At 34.8% G+C, this 20,053-nt stretch overlaps 1 protein-coding gene across 1 annotated transcript in view; it reads left to right on the forward strand.

Annotated features, from left to right (window-relative positions):
- LOC131197631 (nebulette-like) overlaps positions 1–20,053 on the forward strand; it is a 56,585-nt gene that overhangs the window by 22,261 nt on the left and 14,271 nt on the right. Inside the window, 15 exon segments of the mRNA XM_058181938.1 lie at positions 700–807; positions 1,126–1,233; positions 3,423–3,527; positions 5,058–5,165; positions 6,043–6,153; positions 7,183–7,293; positions 7,421–7,531; positions 9,614–9,724; positions 11,581–11,691; positions 11,955–12,065; positions 12,389–12,493; positions 15,408–15,500; positions 16,249–16,341; positions 16,751–16,855; positions 18,340–18,511. Coding sequence (XP_058037921.1) covers positions 700–807; positions 1,126–1,233; positions 3,423–3,527; positions 5,058–5,165; positions 6,043–6,153; positions 7,183–7,293; positions 7,421–7,531; positions 9,614–9,724; positions 11,581–11,691; positions 11,955–12,065; positions 12,389–12,493; positions 15,408–15,500; positions 16,249–16,341; positions 16,751–16,855; positions 18,340–18,511 — 1,663 coding nt within the window.

Here is a 20,053-nt window from a genome sequence, read left to right on the forward strand (position 1 = left end):
AATTTGAAAACTGCAGATAATTGTTTCGTTTTGAATTCATGGGTTAAGGGGGTATATAAATACATATATAAATACATTTAATCAGCTTATTGCCCATCAAGTTTTTAAACAATCTGAATCAGTGCAACGACAGCAGTATATTCAATTAAAACATAATTTGATTTCACTTTAGGAGCTTCGGAACCTTACAAATTATTATCAGCACTGAAATGTATTTCTGATTCAATAACAGTTTTTTTCATGGACACCTTGGACCAACATATAAAAGTGGTTCATTGTGAATGCCTTTGTACTGAAAGTGAAAAATAATGGAGGTGACATTTAAATATACCCATATGCTTGTTTTAGGAAGAATAATATGGCTTAAATATGTGAAAATGATTTGAATTATATACTAGAAATTTGAAATTCATCATTATATGGAGAACTACATATTTATCATGAATGGGACTTTTAAAAAATATTCTTTTATGTGTCACCCCAGATGTTCCCTTTCTTTGTACAGTAGAACCAGCTTTTTAGTAATACAATCAAAAGATTGATCAATATTATTCTGAGTGGTCAAAGTTTAACACTACTTGTTTTTCCTTTTGGTATACTTTTTTCCTTTTGGTATGATAAAATAATTTAAATAAAATAATAATAAATACCTGAATTCTTCATAAATGTATTATTTATAGTGATATATTTATTTCTTAGGTTAAATATAAAGAGAAGTCTGTTAAAGAAATGAAGAATTATTGTTTCAATCCTCTAGAAACTGCTTTTTTCAAGCAAGCTCAACTGGCTTCTGAATTGGCAAGTGATGTAAGTGGAATTTTTTTGAGGGAATATTTCACTACATTTCTTCTAGTGAATATTGTAAGTACACATTTAAATTCTCTAGAATAATTTCCTTATATTTTAATTGGAAAAGTCTAGTCCATGTTCAAAGTTTTAATTTGCTCCTAGATGGAATGTTTTCTGATTACATTTTGGTGCTCTGCAGTAAATGAGCGCCACCTTATGGCCACTATAAATATGAAATAAATACATTCTTATTTTTTTTGCAAGGAAATTGGAAATATCTTATTTCTTTTCTGCTTTTTGGTACTTTTACCAAAGAAATTTTTTTCCTTCTTAAAGATAAAATACAAAAAAGAAAGTCTGAACAGTCTTCATAAACCCAGATCTGCATTTTCAAACCTCTTACAATTAGAGCATGCATTGAATGCCAGCAAGATCCATAGTAATGTAAGTTGAACTTCTTGTAATTATTTTGGTAAATGTCAGGATGTTTAAGTTTCCAAGAAAGTTATTATTTCAAGTTGTTTCTTCCTCACAAGAAATACATCTGTTCTGTTCACTGGATTTTTATTTCTATAGCTTGACATCAGAATCATCTGTTAGGAAGACCTTGTTTTTGTGACCTCTGAGCAATACATGGTTCTTTCTAACATTTTGTCAGTCTTAGAATATCGTAAACTAGCCTTCTTAATAAGGACATTTTCTAGAAGTGTGAGCCTCAGATGCAAGAATATTGTTAGCATGCCATTTGTAAGAATTCTGGGAGTTGGAATCCACATTTTGAGGAAATACCCTGTTTGGGAAAGGCTGTCGTAAGCACTGGTTGAGAAGCTACCTTTAATGAACATCTGATGGCATTTTCACACCACAATTTCCACTTTGATTTCTCCTAAATTTAAAGCAAACTAAAGCAGTTCAAAGCAAACTTGTCTGCTGTCTTAAGAGGAGTTGATGTTGTCTTCGGAGATGCTGCACTTGAAATGCTGATTGAATACAGGAAACATGAGTCAGTCAATGTTCCCGCTAATTGAACAGTGTCTGGTCTTTAGATATAACTAGTATTAGAACAAGAGCAATATAAATTCCTTCATCCCATCAAGACAAAATAAATAAATTACCGGATCTAATTTTTCCCTACATAATGCATACATTTGTGTGATGATCTGTAATAAATAAATACAGGTGGAGAAGCTTCCTTGCCTCAAGACTGTCATTTCTTTTGCATTTCAGAGCATGTTATAAGTACTTTTGCAATAGCTGTAACTGTGATTACATATAACTGAGGTGGCTGGAGGGAGAAGGAGACAGAGCTACATTCCATACAATTGATGTACATGCTAGAAATAAGATAATGAAACTTATAATATAAGTTCCCATCACCAATCTCTTTCCACTTATGACTGTATGACTATAACTTGTTGCTGGCAATCCTTATGATTTATATTGATATATTGATCATCAATTGTGTTGTAAATGTTGTACCTTGATGAACGTATCTTTTCTTTTATGTACACTGAGAGCATATGCACCAAGAGAAATTCCTTGTGTGTCCAATCACACTTGGCCAATAAAAATTCTATTCTATTCTAATGAAGTGGAGATTAAATTATTGTTTTGAATCCAGGAGAGAGGATGAGGCAAATTTTCCCCAAGAAGAAAGATAATCTATGCAAAAGTTTTGTCATAATAATTCAAATTCTGATAATTTAATTTCAAATAAATCAGTGCAGATTTAGTAATAAACTCACTCAGTTCCCCAATCCATCCACAATGTGATATCAAACAGAAGCTAACATTAATGCAACGATTTTAATCTAATCAATTGAAAAATCAACAGTGATATGTTCAAGTGTGTATTTATGTGTGCTAAGACTATACAAACTTTAAGAAGACTGGCTTTCTCATTTTAAATATCCATAATTATTGGTTGAAAACAATTGCAGCAACAGAGTCATTTGTTGGAATCGTTTGAAGTATTTTGAAGTTTTTGGTGATCAGATCCAGCAAATGGGCAATTTACTTTCTTCCCATCTTTCTGAATCATCATAGTTAAAAGTACTTTTTTCACTTTTAAAACAGATAAAATAATATTTAATGGATTCTAATAGGTCACTGAAGACACATATTGGCTCATACAGTTCAAAAAACTTTAATATTTAAATATATTGCTTTTGACATATTGGGTCTTGAAGAGATTGCAAGAGACCTCCCATATTGACAAGGGCTTTTCAGGCTTCTGCCTTGTCCAATAGTCAATAGATATTCTGGAGCTGTATTGTCTCAAATAGGAAAGAACACTACAATAACTTCTATTATAAAATCTCCGGATCACATCTGATATTCAGGATATTGTATCAGTATTCAATATCAGTAATTTAAACACCAATTGTCAATGGCACAATTCTCACAGAATTGCCTCAAAAATCCACCCCCCAGTTCTTATATGCATTTAAGTAATCATTATATAAACAACTGACAGCTGCCAACTCCTTCTTTCTCAAAACTCTCTCCTTTCTAGGGCATTATATGAAATATATATATATAGTCAAAAAGTCCTACCCTAATGTACACAAAGATATACCAGTTCTGAATTCAAAATATGCTTTGAAATTTAAAGATATATTTACTTTTTTCAGTATGAATATAAGAAACTATTTGAGAAAACTAAGGGACTCTATCATTTTGAAGTGAATGCTGCTGAACAGCTGCACTACAAAGAAAATGCAGTCCTGCAAAGTCAGGTATGCCCACATACTCTATAAACTTGGAAGTGCATATGTACTTAATATAACACTTAACACTGGCAGATTGTGTAAGATGAAGGGTGGAAGATACTGAATATACATAAAAGAAAGGAAATATAAGGAATCTTCCGTTGATGTCATGGCGGGAACAGCTGGAAAATAGCGAGCTCTGTGAAATGCAGCCGGCAACTGCTTGCTGGGAGACCCTATGGGATCAAGCTGCCCTAAAGGGGTGGTGAAGGGAAGGAATTTCCTCGATCCAAAGAAAGCTCTCCTGAACGGCAGCAGGGATGATGGCCATTTTGCTCAATCACAAGGTGGGACAACTGGGACACGTAAGATTTTGTGCTGGAGTAGTCCATGGACAGAGCATTAAACCGGGTGAGATAACTTCCAACTTTTACCTTAGAGATTTAACCCAAATTAAAAATTCCAAAAAACGATCTCCAAATGTTAAGAAAGCAACGATTGGATTTATGGAGAAGGATTAAAGACTAAAGACTAAAGAGAAAGATTAAAGTCTCAGATGCAAAAGAAATACCTGAAGGATGCTTTAAAACATAGAAAGTCTGGAAAAAGTTGAACAACATTATGAAAAGTGATTACTGGGAGAAACTACTTTTCTAAACTCTATCTTTAACCTCCCTGATTGGTTGACAGTCAATTGTTTTGACTTTTACACTGTTGAATGCTGGAATTGGGAGCAGGGAAGCCATCTACTGGAGGAAGAAGATTACCGCAACATGGAAACAAGTAAAAGTGGTGAAAGGAGAGAAAGTAAACAACATCTGGAAGACTATTTGACCTTGACTCTATCTTAGTAGGTGATTTGGATCCTTGGAAATATTTAGCAGCTTTTTGAAGATTTTTAAGACAAACTGAATTATAAATACCAAACTTTTATTGAAACTGTTCGAAAGGTGGATTTGAAAGATTTGAGGAAACCTGGTGGGCCAAGCTGGATTTACAAACATTACTTGACAGATCATCCTATGAGGCAAAAGAAGAAAAGCAACAGAAGGGAAAAAAAGACTTTAAAATTTGAACAATTGAGAAGGTGCAAACGGAAAATTATAAAGACTATAAACTATCAATCTATAGCTTTTAAGGACCATAAACTAAGGGGTCTTGATGGTATAATTTTGGGATTGACTAAATTGTATTCGTGATGGGCTTTTTTGGAGTTTTTAGGACACTGGAATTTTAGCGAAGCGCACACGAAGTGCATGCATGAAGCACATGCATGAAGCACATGCATGAAGCAAACCGGTGGTAACACTGGTTGAAACCCACCACTGGTATATTCATATATATGTGTGTATATATATATATGTGTGTGTGTGTGTGTGTATGTGTATGTATGTATACATACCTACATAGACACACACACATATGCAAATGATTCACTTTTCTATAGATATAAGGAGAATTTCTTTTCATGTGGAAGCTTTGTTTCTAATAGGTATATAGATAAATTATAGGACTATTGATTTTTAAATTGATTTTGATGTCTAATGCTTTTATTAGGTTAAATATAAGGAGAAATATGAAAAATCAAAAGGCAAGTCTATGCTAGAATTTATAGACACACCAACATACCTAATTTCAAAGGAAGCTCAAAAGTTTCAAAGTGAAGTAAGTGAAATGTTTTTGGAAATTATTATTATTACAGGTAGTTCTTGACTTACGACCACAATTGAGCCCAAAATTTCAGTTGCTAAGTGAGACATTTGTTCAGTGAGTTTTGCCACATGTAATGACCTTTCTTGCCATAATAAGTGAATCATTGCAATTATTAAGTTAGTAACACAGTTTTTAAGCGAATCTGGCTTTCCTACTTACTTTATGTGTCACAAGATGACAAAAGATGATCACTTGACCCTAGGACACTGCAACTGTCATAAGTATGAATCAATCTGAATTTTGATCACAGGATCACGGGGATGCTGCAATGGTCATAAATGGGAATAACAGATATAAGTAATTTTTTTCAGTATTGTAACTTTGGGTGGTCATTAAATGAATGGTTGTAAGTCAAGGGCTACCTGTATAGTGTAGTAACCAAAGTGTTGTGCTAAAGCAGCATCTAAATAATCAGTGTGATTTACTGTGAAACAGAGTAACTTGATAACAGTCCAATATTTGAATCCAGTTTTTGGTTTAGGTTCACTCAGTAGATGATTGGACTTGTTGAGCAGCAAATCAGCTGGATGTAGTATAAACTTCTTTTTTCAAATACCTTCACATTTTTGCAATACTGTGAGATACCTTTCAGAAAACAGAAGTATTCTTAGACATATGGAATGAGTAAAGCAGTACTTTGGATCCTGTTGTATTTATCTCAAATTACAGTAATTATTTTAGAGCTACACTTTGGTATTTTGCAAGTGTTTAAATTATACTTTGTAAAGTATGTTTGAGATCATTCTATAAAATGTTCTAGCTCTAAATTAGAAATGCATACATATATATATATATATATATTTGATAATCAACAATGTTTTGGAAACAGAAAATGTATAGAAAAGAATTCGAAGAAAAAATCAAAGGGAAAGCTGCCTTGGACTTAGACAAGACTCTAGAATTCTTGCATGTGAAACACGTAACAGATTTACTAAAAGAGGTAACATTTACAAACAGGACATGAATAGTCTTTTTTGTCATTATATTGTTTAAATTCTATCATGTTTGTCTTCCTTTTTCTTTCAGTTTTTTTTCTTTTGTTAGATAAGTGAAAAATGAGTTTGTTGAATTATTATATAAAAACAATAGTTGCAGGTTTTTTACATATCAAATCTCAATTCAGATATTTCAACACATCATAATTTGTGTATGTTATATATTAAAGCCAAGCCATAGTTTGAACTTACAAATGAACAAGTATGGAAACAAATGTTTATGGCAACTTGTCAAATTTTATTGTTTATCCAGATTTAAATATATAAATTTACTCCAATTTCCAGCTTTTATAAGCTTAGGATTGTTTACTCAATTTATTGGTATCTCCTTATCATAATAAAATTCCATTAAATGAGATTTATGTGATGACTGAATGGAGTTTCTGCTTAGAATTTGAAGATGCCCCAAAGATAAAACTAAAATGGTACCACTTGGTTTGACAATTAGAGAGAAAAGTATAAGTTGTCTGTTTCCTTTTCTGGATAAAGTGTGACAAGACTGAAATAATTAAGCTTGCCTTTTCTGCCAAGTTTTGTATAATATCCATCTATGTGCTCATTTCAATCACAAGAGCTCATTGTGCTACGTAACTCTGATTTATGGATAAGTGCCTTTTGTGTTGCATTTAGTGATCCTTTCTGAATAATGATAGCATTAACAGAATTTGAGTGACAGGGTCATTTACTTGTCTGTAATCCTGAAAGCCATCCAGAATAGAAGCTCTTACGATTTTATAAAATAACCATGTAACGGTACCATAGTGTATAAGTAAAAGAATTTTTCTTTTTTCAGGAGCAAGATAAAGATTACCTTACACTATTCGCACTTCTGTGATTTCTCAGTTCCATTTGAACTATGATAAATATACACTCCATTTTATAGAAAACTTTAGTTATAACTCAAAATATTTACTATGAAAGATTTTTTTTCTTTTTAAGATCTTGCTTTAAAGCTGATTTTTTTAATACTTCAGAAAGAGTACAGAAAAGATTTGGAAGAAGGGACAAAAGGAAAAGGACTGGCAGTACTTGAAGATACTCCAGATTTGATCAGAGTGAAAAATGCAGCTCAGATACTAAATGAGGTAGGTACATGCCATGGAAAGTTTGCCCACAGAAGTATCTAAGTGAAATAAATTCTTAGTTTTGTAGTAAGTGGAAAATGTGTTTTACAGTATTTGAATATGCTTGTATCTTTTGTTTAAATAACAGAAAGAATACAGAAAAGATCTGGAACAGGAAATAAAGGGAAGAGGAGTGAAACTTATTTCAGAAACTCCTGACTTTCAAAGAGCGAAGAGAGCATCTGAAATTGTTAGTGAGGTCAGTAAAGGAGGATGTCCTTTAAATTATTATAGAAATGAACTGCATGCATCTATTTTCCCTAAATCCAGACAACATGCTTCAGACAGATTCTATCCCACCACAAATTAATGTATCCTGTGAAGTGATTTTAGGTAAATTGGGACTTACACAAGGCTTGGTGCAAAATTCTGCACCTCTGAGCATTGCCGAAAGATACATAGTATATTTCTGCTCTTTCACCATAAAAAGTCAGAATGAAAAGAAGGCAAGCAGAGGAGTTGACTTGGATAAATAATTCAAATCAAATTTTTATTACAGTCAAAAGTCCAGCATAAAGAGGGTTGGTATATAAAACAGGAAAAGGCATCTAAAGGGTGAGTAGGAAATGGGTGTAGGAACATAAATGCAATACATGGGCAGATTAAATTTATCACAGTATTCTATAATAATGACTTATATGCTCATTAAGAGCATCTCATTATGGCACTGGTCATCATTTGATGGATTTTAAACACTGCTGTGCTGAACCTGACAATATAAAATCTGAATGTTTTTGGTGTTTTTTATTGTTTTGACATATTTTTAGTTTTTTTAATTATAATATATTTTTTGAATTGCAATCCACCCAGATTCATTGACTGAGATGGATGTTTGTAGAAATTGAATGAATGAATGAATGAGTGAGTGAGTGAGTGAGAAAACAAACAAACAAATATGTTATAGCAGCGTTAGTAGGGAAGTGTAGAATTGTCTTGTGAGTCCCAGATATTTATGCAATAAGCATAAGATGAGGCCCTGTATGAATGTATCTGTAATAGAGGCCCAGGAGAAGTATATAGTCTATTTTTCTGTGTATCCAGAGCTACTGGGACATTATTTCTCCAGGTAGGGAAACTTCCTGTATTGACCTTCAAGAGCAGCTTGAGGGCAGGGCATGATATTATGCTAGAATAAAGACTATTGGTTAGGAACTTCAAGATTAGTTAGTTATGCTATAGGAGAGGCAACATGTCTGTTGGAGTCACTAGCAATAATTGTTGCTCTGTGTCTGCAGCACACTGGGTATTTTGGCTTCATCATATCTTTTGATGAATAGAAGATCTGGAGACAAGCCCAAGAATTATAATTTAATTGCTACTGCCTTTTTCCATGCAGTCTGAAAATCATTCCTCATGGATTAGTGGGACAAGGCCAATGGGAAAAAGGGAATGTCTGAGCCAATAGTTGAGTAATTGTTATCTACATTTATTCAACTTAGCCTCCACTTTAATGAGGTCTGTCCCTACTCTCATTGTGGCATTAAATTGTGGAGCCTAAAGGGCTGATCTTTAAGTTTGGATTAAATGAGTTATAATGATGCAAAATTGCAGAACGGGCGCCGATGGATGCCATAAAGGAGTTATTGTTTTGCTTCGAATAATTTGAGTTCTGCAGGTATATAATATCCACCTCTTGTCTTAAATAATTTAAGGATGGTGGATGAACCTTCATTTTCAGCAACATAGTCCCCATGAAGTTTCCTACTATTGGTAGAATGAAGGATTGTTCCCACATGTTTAAAACAGGAGACTTGTTTCCTTCAGTAGTGGCTCTTGAACAGTCAGAATAGATATGTATATGAGAATATTATTACATCCATTCATTTTGTATTAATTATTTAAATTTAAATAAGTAAATAATATTGAGGTAGTATAAAATTTCATTCAAAGTAATGAAGCGTTCCTTATATGTTTAAAAATATTGATAGACAAATATACCAAAATTAAGTATCTTTCTAGAACTTAATACTATTATAAGTTATAAGAGGGTGGGAGGGAGGAGGAAGAGAGACAGACAGAGTCAGAGAGGGAGGGAGAGAGAGAGAGAGAGATATTACCACACAATGACTTTTTAAATAGGTAATTCTCAAACATGTTTATTGTAGACTTATATACATTTTATAATTTCAAAACAGCCTATTTCAGAGAATAAACCCTCAATTCTGCTTGTACAGGTCATAAGATTTTACATATATGTATACTTTAAAAAGTATCTTCTCCCCCACCTCCCATTCCCAAAGTGATGCTTGTGAGTTTACAGTGTATATTCTTACATTCACAGAAAGAATATAGGAAAGATCTGGAGACCAAAATTAAAGGAAAAGGAATGCAAGTTGGCACTGATACTCCTGAAATACAGCGAGCAAAGAGAGCATCCGAAATTACAAGCCAGGTTTGCTTAAGATACTTTCAAAGCATAATTTTATACATTATAACTTAGTACTGTGATGGAGAACCTATGACACGCATGCCAGAGGTGGCACGCAGAGTCCTCTCTGTGGGCACGCATGCCATTGCCAGCTGCCCTTCCGGGAACTTGGAAAAGACAGCTGGCTGGCACACACGACGGAACCTGGAAGAGCAGCTGGCCACTACGGGCATGTGCACCTGCCAGCTGCTCTCTTCTGGGTTCCGGTGCTCTGGCGTGGTCCAGTTTCGGCACTCGGTGTTACAAAGGTTAACCATCACTGACTTAGTGTATGGTATTATTACATTATATTGCTATTAGTAAACTGATTGTTGGACCCCTTCATATAGTCACTCAAGCCCTGCCCAACTCACAGCTTGACTAAAGGGGGCTGTCCTTGAAAATTGCCCAGAAGCAAGTGGTCCAGAATACATCAATGCAGGAAGTTATGGGCCTGCTTCATTATGCCTTGTTATGCCCATGTAACAACTCATCTTTGCAAGTCGGTTGCTGGTTTGCTTTTGAATGCAGTTCAGGGTGCTAGTCACCTTCTATAAAAGCATATACATTTAATAAACTATATTATTGCTAAAATTATTTATTTACAACAATGAGAAATCACAGCTGCTGGTTCTTTATCTGGTGTTCACCTTCATATGCATCAAAAATGTAGGATGGCAAACAAATCCAAGATGGAATTGGATACTGTAGACCTTTTATAATTATTATTTTTAGATAGTAACAGGATATGAAAAATATATCAGAATGTTTCCTACAATCCACTTGTTCTGAATGTATAAAACATTTTGATCTTCTAGTGCAGGGGTGTCAAACTCGATTTCATTGAGGGCTGCATCGGGGGGGGGGGCAGGAGGGGTGATGGTGTGTGTGGCCATCTTGATGTCTTGTGTTGTGGCTCCAGCCCTCCCCCCGGGCCTGGCCCCCTGCCAGAAAGTGACTCAGAGAGTGAGGGGCAAAGGCCGTCAGGGCTCCCTTTTGCAGGGCCGGCTTCCCTGGCTCAGCTCCAGGAGCCAGAGGCAGGCCAGGTAGAAGAGGTGACGAGGCCTCCATCTCCTGTAACTCCCCACGCCCAGGAAATGCTTCCAGACCCAGCTGAGGACAATCAGTCCTGGTTAGACTCCAGGTTTCGTGGATGAGAGGCGGGAACAACAGAAGCAGGGGTGGGGCAGGCCTAGAAAGTGCTGAGTCACGGAGCCATACCCCACAGGGTATAAAAAAGCAGGAGGGGCTGCTATACTGCTTCGTGACGAACAAATCAAACTGCCTAGAGAGAACTTAAGCTGAAGTGCTGTTTAATTCCTGACTTCCTGGTTGACACGCCGGCATCAAGAAAGATAACAGAAAAACCTTGGCAGATGCTCGGTGGGTTGCTGCCAGAGCTGATAGCTGCTGTGGACTCAATTGCCAGCTAATTGAGCCATTTCTCGTGCCTCCCGGACTGAGGTGGGGGGGACAGAACATCTTGATGTCACTCATGTCCGGGGCACCTATGGTGGCCTGAGTGCTCTGCCAGTGAAAACGGGCTCCTGATCTCCGCTTTTGGCTGCGCTGGCCTCCTGCAACTCTCTGCCAGAGAAAATGGAACTCGCGAGGATCACATGTAGTCTTCCCGAGCTCTGTTTTCACTGGCAGAGGCACTATGGGCTGGTCCTTCACTGTTTCCAGGGTAGGCCCCAGGCGACATCTAAGCACCTTGAGTTTGACACCCCTGTTCTAGTATCCTCACTTAATAAAAGCACCATAGATTAAACAAAGTTTTGTATAAAAGCTGGAGTTGTTATACTGGTAGATCTGATTATTTCATGTTCTGTTCTTTATAGAAAGAATACAAGAAACATCTAGAGATGGAAATTAAAGGAAAGGGAATGCAAGTGGGCATGGATACGCTTGATATACAACGAGCAAAAAAAGCTTATGAACTTGCAAGCCAGGTTAGTCCAGATCAGAGCATTCAGTGGCATTCAAAATAAAGTATAATGGTCTCTTAAAATGTGTTTTGACAAAATTCTTTTTTTTTTTTTTTGAGAATAGAAAATATACAAAAATAATAAAAATAAATCCTATGGAAGTGCAGCCAGGCATCAGAAATCTAGACTGTGTTACAATAAAATCTTTGAAAGCTCATACAAGTATGGATACAAATGACTAAAGGTTGCATATATTTCAGAATTCTTTAATGTGCTATGTTTTGCAGAAAGAATACATGAAGGATTTGGAGACTGAAATCAAAGGGAAAGGAATGCTAATAGGCCCAGATATTCCAGACATAGAGCGAGCAAGAAAGGCATCTGAAATAGCTAGTCAGGTGAGTAGAGAATGAGCAATAATTAAGAATCATTCATAGAATAGGGATATTCTTCTGGGTGTAGGGGTGCCTATTCTGATAGTAGTCTTATTTTTAAGAATTACACATATAGTTCTTGGAACTTGTGGTAACTGAACAGCCTGGAATTAATTATTTAGACTTTAATGCCCAGTTTACAATGGCCCAGTTTATTTAAACCTGACAACGGGAATGAATTTTTAAAATGGTAATCAGATTGATGTAAACAAATTTAAGTCAATTGAAACTGCCAATTAATGTCAGTATGTTAAGTGTGTATAATAAATGGTGGGATATTTTTTCAGAAGAAATATAAAGATGAAGCAGTGAAGATGCTATGTACTTATTCTGCTGTGCCAAGTACTCCTGAAATTGAGAGGATTAAAAATGCGCAAAGAAATATCAGTACTGTAAGTAGTGGCAATTATAATAGACATATTTTGCAATATGTAGTATTGAATTAATTCTCTTGTGTTTCAGAACATGGTAGAAATATGCATATTATTTCCAAACGCATTATATAAATTCTCTGGTACAAAATGCATCTTTGGAATTAATATTTTGAACTGGGAACTAGTTTTATACTGTTTTCATGAAAAAAACCAAATGTATTTTATATAGATAAACCTTACCTTTATCTTAAACTTTCCATCTACTGTAGGGGTGGGTTTCACTTACCTTTGCTACTGGTTTGCTCACTTCGCTTGCATGCCACATCTGTCCATGCGCAGAAACTTCTTTGCATGTAGAGACCATATTTGATGACATCCGGGCAGGGGATGGAGCCTCCCACTGCCACTTCCGGTTCTCCCGAACTGGGGTGAACCGGTAGCAACCCACCACTGATCTACTGGTACTTAACTGCAAATAACTGAGATTCAGTAAACATAACTCAGAATCAAGATGTAAATGCAGATTGATATTTTTGTTGATCTCTCTCTCTCTCTCTCTCTCTCCCTCCCTCTCTCTCTCCCTCCCTCTCTCTCTCCCTCCCTCCCTCCCTCATCCTCCTCTCAGCTCTTTTTTCTATTTGTCAGCTGATTTTCATTTCTGGAAAATCTGTATCTATACTTCTAAGAAATATTTACTATAGTTGATTTTAAATATTTAAAGTTGAGATAGTAGGATTTTGTCCAAGCAGACTAAGCATCTTAGGAATTGAGGTCCTACAACATGTTAATAAGATGCAGACTAAGAAAGTCTGCCTTAAAATCATTTAAATTTGGCCAGAGAGGCAACAATTAAAGAATGCATGAATGACATAACATTGTATTTATTTAGTATTTATTTATTTAAAAAGTTAATAGGGAGGGAAACAGTACTAATTAGTATTTTTTAATTCTTTTAGTTACTAATAATTAGGTCCAGTACTCTTTAATATCTTCATCAATGATTTGGAGATAGATGAGGAACTCATTAAATCTGCAGATGACACCAAGCTGGAAGGAATAGCCAATACTCACAAGATAAGCTTAAGATTCAGAAGGATCTTGACAGACTTGATCATTAAGTGCTATCTACAAAATTAAATTCAATTGTGAAAAAGTAAAGTTCTATATTTAGGCAAGAAAAATCAGATTAACATTTATAGTATAGGTGGTACTGGCTCAATAGTAGTAACTGTGAGAGGGATTTTAAAGTCCTAGTGGACAATAACTCAAATATGAGGCAGCAGTGTGCTGCATCTGTCAAAAAAGCCAACACAGTTCTAGGCTGCATGAACAGAGGGATAGAATCAAGATCATGTGAAGTGTTAGTATAATGCCTTGGTAAGGCCACACTTGGAATACTGTATCCAGTTTTGGTCTCCACATTATAAAAAAGATGTTGAGACTCTAGAAAGAATGCAGAGAAAAGTAGCAAAGCTGATTAGGGACTGGAAACATATAAAGAATATTGCTGGAATTGGTATGATTAGTTTAATGAAAAGAAGGACTAGGGGGTGACATGATAGAAGTGTTCCAATATCTCAAGGGCTGCCATGAAGAAGAGGAGGTCAAGCTATTCTCCAAAGCACCTGAAGGCAGGACAAGAAGCAATGGGTGGAAGCAAGGAGAGAAGCAACTTAGAACTAAGGAGAAATTTCTTGACAGTTAGAACAATTAATCAGTGGAGCAACTTTCCTCTAGAAGTTGTGGATGTTCCAACACTGGAAGATTTTAAAGAGATTGGACAACCATTTGTCTGAAATGGTATACGGTTTCCTGCCTGAACAGTGTTTGGATTAGAAAACCTCCAAGGTCCCTTCCAATTCTGTTATTCTGATTCTAAAGTTCTATATAAAAATTTAACAAGTAGCTTAAGTGGTATAAGTTATTTTAGGACACTCAAAAGTTTATAATACCACTGAGTGAATGGAGTTAGTTACAGTTTCATGAATCAAACAAGGACTGTGAAAACCACTAGATTGAAATGAATCATAAGAGTTTTATGAGGTTTTCATTTATTTAATAAATTATTTAATATTTCTCCCAATGGTGTTTTCTATAACCTAAAGTGAGAAACATTTCACTAAATAGGATATAATTACTACATGGTTGCTGATTAGGAACTCCATAAGCATTATTCTTCTCTGTGTCTTCTACCACATACTCCATACTATCACATTGTACAAGGTGTTTGTCGTCCTTATGTTCACCATGATGGCATCATTCATCATTCATCAAATGATGGATATATGCAACATATAACAAAAAAAAAACCATTGTCAATAGCATAATTTGTAAAGTAAAATCTAAAATGCTTTAAAGTTTCTTTGATGAGCTCCGATTGCCTCTTAATGAAGATGAAGAAAAGTTTCGGGAAATGTAAGACAGGTATTCTATTGCACAATCCTGATATAAATAAGACTGTTACAGTTTCTTGTCTAAGGGCAGATGATGAAATATGGTGCCTATATGCTAAATTCAATATTGAATTCAGGTTCATTCCAAAGTTATCTATCTATAGGACATTAGAATGCAAATCTCAATGAATGATTGGTTCCAGTCTTCAGCATGGATGGTTCTTCTAACCATTTCCTGACTTTATTTTGAAATGAGTTTTGGGCTCACATGTATCCTATGTGTTTTGGGCTCACACGTATCCTATAAAGCATTTTAAGTAGTTTCTATAGCCTAAAGTAATGTTCTTTTAATGCAAGACTTTATCTACTATGCATTCCAGTAGATAACAGTTGAAAAAATGGAGTTTCTCTGCTGATTTAGTTATCTCATGGAAAACTAAATATCTCCTAAATTTCAAATAATGGAATAGATCCTTCCCCAATCACCCAAATGTTTCCTAGAAATTGTGTATTTATTTTATTTTCTTTGTTTAATGAAGGTTCTTTACAAGAAAAAATTAGGTGCTGGTATAACAGTAGCAGAGACTCCTGTGACTGAACATGTAAAGAAAAATCAGAAAAATATTAGCACAGTAAGTTTAACTAGTACTATACATTGTGCTTTGCATAAATAGTAAAAGTTGTTGTAGTGATGTTATTATTGTTCTATACTGTGAAATAAAATAGTGCAATAGAATCAGAGATCCAAAATACAGATATTTTTGTATATCCATTTTTCAAATCCTGTAATAATTTGGTGCAGCGAAGTCTTTCTTCTCACTACTGCTATTCTGAAATGACTTTTCTAAGTTTTCTAAGTTCCTTATAAGTATGAGCAGCGCTACTTTCTTATAATTTTACTTTTATTATATTCCTTCTGATTTTGAAGAACTTTTGATCATTTTGCAACTTTTAATAATAATTTTCTGATTTTTACACGTTAGCTTCTGTCATGAATCATGAAATTATTCATGCAATCATTATGCACTTACCATGTTCTAAACATTTTAGAAAGAAAATTATTTTTGTATATATTTTTCTTCTAGGAACTTTTATTTTGAACAGTATAAACTTCCACTGAGTTGGAGTTACTTGAAGTTCCATTTCAATCCTTTCACCTTCAAGTAAATTAGATTTATGTTAGCAATATTTATGTATGTTCATATTTTCCTTCCTCCCTCAAATAGTGAACTAGAGAGAAAGCAATATTTTTATCCTTTAGTATGCAGTATTAATAATCTTGAAGCAAACTGGCAAAAGGAAATTAACTATCAAATGTTTTTTAATGCAATGCATTACTTAACATGGGTCAATCACAGGTTATATGTCATTAATTATCAGGTATGCTATAAAGAGCAGCTTGGTAAAGGTACTTCAGTGAGTGTCACTCCTGAAATGGAAAGAGTCAAGAAGAATCAAGAAATTATCAGCTCGGCAAGTCCTTTGTCTCTTGTTTCTTTTGGTTGTTTTGCATTAATAAATGTATCTGTTTGATCAAGAATGGATCCTTCCTGTTTGACATTTTAAAATGACTACAGAAAGATATGTTCATCCATATGGCCTAATGACTGTCATTAATTAGGTGGGAACAATTGTGCATTTTTTTAAAGCTCTATTTCATTTTTTGTGCAATACTACCATTAGTTCTTTGACGTTTAAACAATCTTTCTTTATAATATCCACTAGCCATTCAAATGTTATGAACTGTAATTTACCAGATCATTGATATTCAGGTTTTGAATGGACATATGATTGCAGTCCTGGCGATGATAATAACAATATTGTTAGCATTTTCAAAGTTAACAGTGATCAAAATATTTCTGTGTAATGATATATTTTACAGGTCAAGTACAGCAGAGATCAGCAGCAAATGAAAGGTAGACCTAGCGTGATTCTAGATACACCCGAGTTAAGGCATGTCAAAGAAACACAAAACATCATCTCAATGGTAGGGTAGATTCTTCACATGTTCTAAGGAACAATATTGTGTTGTACTCTGAATTAACAGACAAAAGCTTTGCCCACACAACTGAAGTGAGAATTAATTTCTTCTTACACTGTGGTTGATGGAGTGGAGTTGCTAACAATATAATTTCCCCCCTATAATACTAATTAAATGATTTATCTAATAATTCACTGAGTGGCTTTTTGAACACGTCACATGGCTCTTTTCTTTCCACATCCCGAAACTTAATAGGAGAGGATGACACACACTGCCTTGTGCCTGTGCATGTTAGAGGTTCATGTGTGCAAGTGGAATTCTGAATGTGGTTGTTGAGATTGTTTTGCAAAGTTATGTATATGGATTGTGCAGAATACATTATGATCTTGGAGAAGGGTTAAAAAAGTAGAGGTGACTCTCCTTATTTGTGGGTTCTATTCCAGTATATATAAAACCAGTAAATAACAAATATGAAATACAATCTTGACTGTACAGGAATTGGGGGTTGGGTTTAGGAGACTATGGCCATTCTCTCTTCCCCTCACAAGTTTTATCACTTTTTCTCCCCTACTTATTCTGTGGCAATGCACCTATATCTGTTCCTCTTTCTCCTCACTTGGTTGTGGCAAATCTTGTTGGCTCACTACTGTTGTAAAATTTCACACTGTGATTGGACTGTGTTAGCATCCAGTGGTTCAAGTGAAAGGCCTCTCTATTAATATTGGGAGGGAGACAGACTTTGCTGCTGCAAAAAAGCCATATGAATTTTTGTGACTCACTGTTTAAGTAGGATCCAGGAAGAACAGATGTAGGAATACTGAATAGATCACCTAACTCTTATAAAGGTTTTTTATGCATGCACAAAAACGGTTTTATCATGTTTTTTCCATTTGTAAAGTAATAAAAAATAAGGTCCAAATTGCAGTATGCTGAAACTTTTTATATGTTTATCAGAGACTGATCTCTATGGTTCAGTCATAGATACGGATAACTGCAGATATCAAGAGCTACCTGTATACAGACCCTGTAATAACTGGGTTAACTGGATTAACATGAAGCATTATTTGAAATTAAGCCAATTTAATATCAACACTTGCATGAGAACATAACTGGTTATGACTAATGATGCAATTACTTAAAATATTCTTAAAGATCAGCACTGAAACTGACATATGCTATAGACATAAAGGCATATACTGGCAATGAAAAATTGCATGTTGATGATTAATCACTTGTGTAATAAGCAACAAAATGGGATATTATCATTGGTTGATGGAATAATAGCTCCCTTATTTTTGTACTTTCTGTAGTCTCCATTACTGACCTACTGGAGCCAATTTTAGGAGAATTCAGGGAAGAAAAACAAGAAGAGCATCCTTCTGTATGATAGAAATTCTGTATATTGTTGAATACAAGCCAATGGCAATGTCCAATAATTATTTACTGTTCTTAATACTTGAATCTCAGACAATGTACATATTTTTCTCCAGGTCAAATACCATGAAGATTTTGAGAAGACAAAAGGCAGAGGGTTCACTCCAGTAGTGGATGACCCTGTAACTGAACGGGTGAGAAGGAATACCCAAGTGGTTAGTGATGCTGCATACAAAGGTGTTCACCCACACATAGTTGAAATGGACAGGAGACCTGGAATAATTGTGGGTAAGTCAATTCTGTAACTTTACAGAATCAGAAACTTACGTGGCCATCTCTTAATTATTTATTTTTTGTTTTTTGTGATAAGACATGGTGGAATGTAGTTTAAAGGAGGAAGGGCTGCTCCTACCTAGAGGTACTCTGAGTCTGTGATTAATGGTGTAAGTCAGAGGTGGGATTCAGCTAGTTCTGTTTAGTTCGGGCGAACCGGTAGTGGCAGCTGCGGGAGGCTCTGCACACATGCCCAGACGTAATGCACAAGCACTGCGCATGCACAGAAGGCCGTGCACATCTGCAGTGGAGGCGAGTGCATTCACATTTGCGAACTGGTAGGGAAGGTAAATGAATTCCACCTCTGATGTAAGTAGTTTGCTTTAGCTTGGCAAGGTCTCTATCTATGGGTAAGGAACAATAAAGGAAATTGCATAGAAGAATCTGTATGTCTGTCTTGTTTTTTGAGCCAGACATCAAATAATTATTAGTATAACTGAAATGCTGTTGATACTTGCAGTTACGTGCTTTTGTGTCATATCAAATTTCTTTATTAAATTTCTTTATTATCTTTATCATATTAGAATGATAGGTCATTTGGGATTATCAGACAATAATTGTTTCCCAGCAAAAATGCTAATTGCAGTGCCCTCTAAACTAATGAGAATATTAATTAATATAATAATGAAGGAAATTTTAATCTATCATTAAATTGCTTGACAAGAACTTAATTTTTTTTTGAAAAAAAGACATAATTCAATAAGTATTTAAACTCTTAATATGAAAGGCCAATATTAAAACTTTTAAATATTTTAATAATGAAAGTAATCACAGAACAAATTGTCATTTGACATTTTATAGATCAATATGAAAGGAATTAACTTCTACCATTTCAATGTCTTGTAAGGCATTTTATTGTTATAAAATATTATTTTACTTGGTAAGAATAATTGTTTGTATACTATGATGAAAATATTTTTTTTGCATGTTACTAGTTTAAAACTCTCATCAGAGTATTTGAACAGTGTCAGATTATATTTAGCTAACACTGAATTGGCAAGTAGTGAATAGCTGAATAAGTTAATAGTCCAATGTTTCTATAAAATACTGGATTAAGGAAAACTGCTTTAGAGACTAGTGAATTAGATGCAAACTTTTTTCAATGTCTGTATTGTCATATTCAATGTCTCTATGGTTTCACTGCATGAACTATCTATCTATGTCTCTATGAACATATGTAAGCATCTTACAGGTTTTATTTTGGGGGCCTTGTCTCATTTGCCAGTGAAAATCAGTTTGACATAGTTTTTTTGTGAAACATTAAAAACCATTTGTAACAAACTCTTATAAAACAGCAAATTAAATTGATACATTTATAGATAAATGTGAAATAATGGTTTGCAACGTATCTTTTATGATTGGGGTATCATCATGGAGACAATACTGTCCTCAAATACCCTTGTCAATTGGCGTTTAAGAACAGGTAGGTTTGGGGCTCACAAACTATTACTGCAACTTGGCGGCCATCAGAGATGGCTTCAAATTATCATAGCATTC

Source organism: Ahaetulla prasina, chromosome 4, assembly GCF_028640845.1.
Source record: "Ahaetulla prasina isolate Xishuangbanna chromosome 4, ASM2864084v1, whole genome shotgun sequence".
Lineage (NCBI taxonomy): Eukaryota > Metazoa > Chordata > Lepidosauria > Squamata > Colubridae > Ahaetulla > Ahaetulla prasina.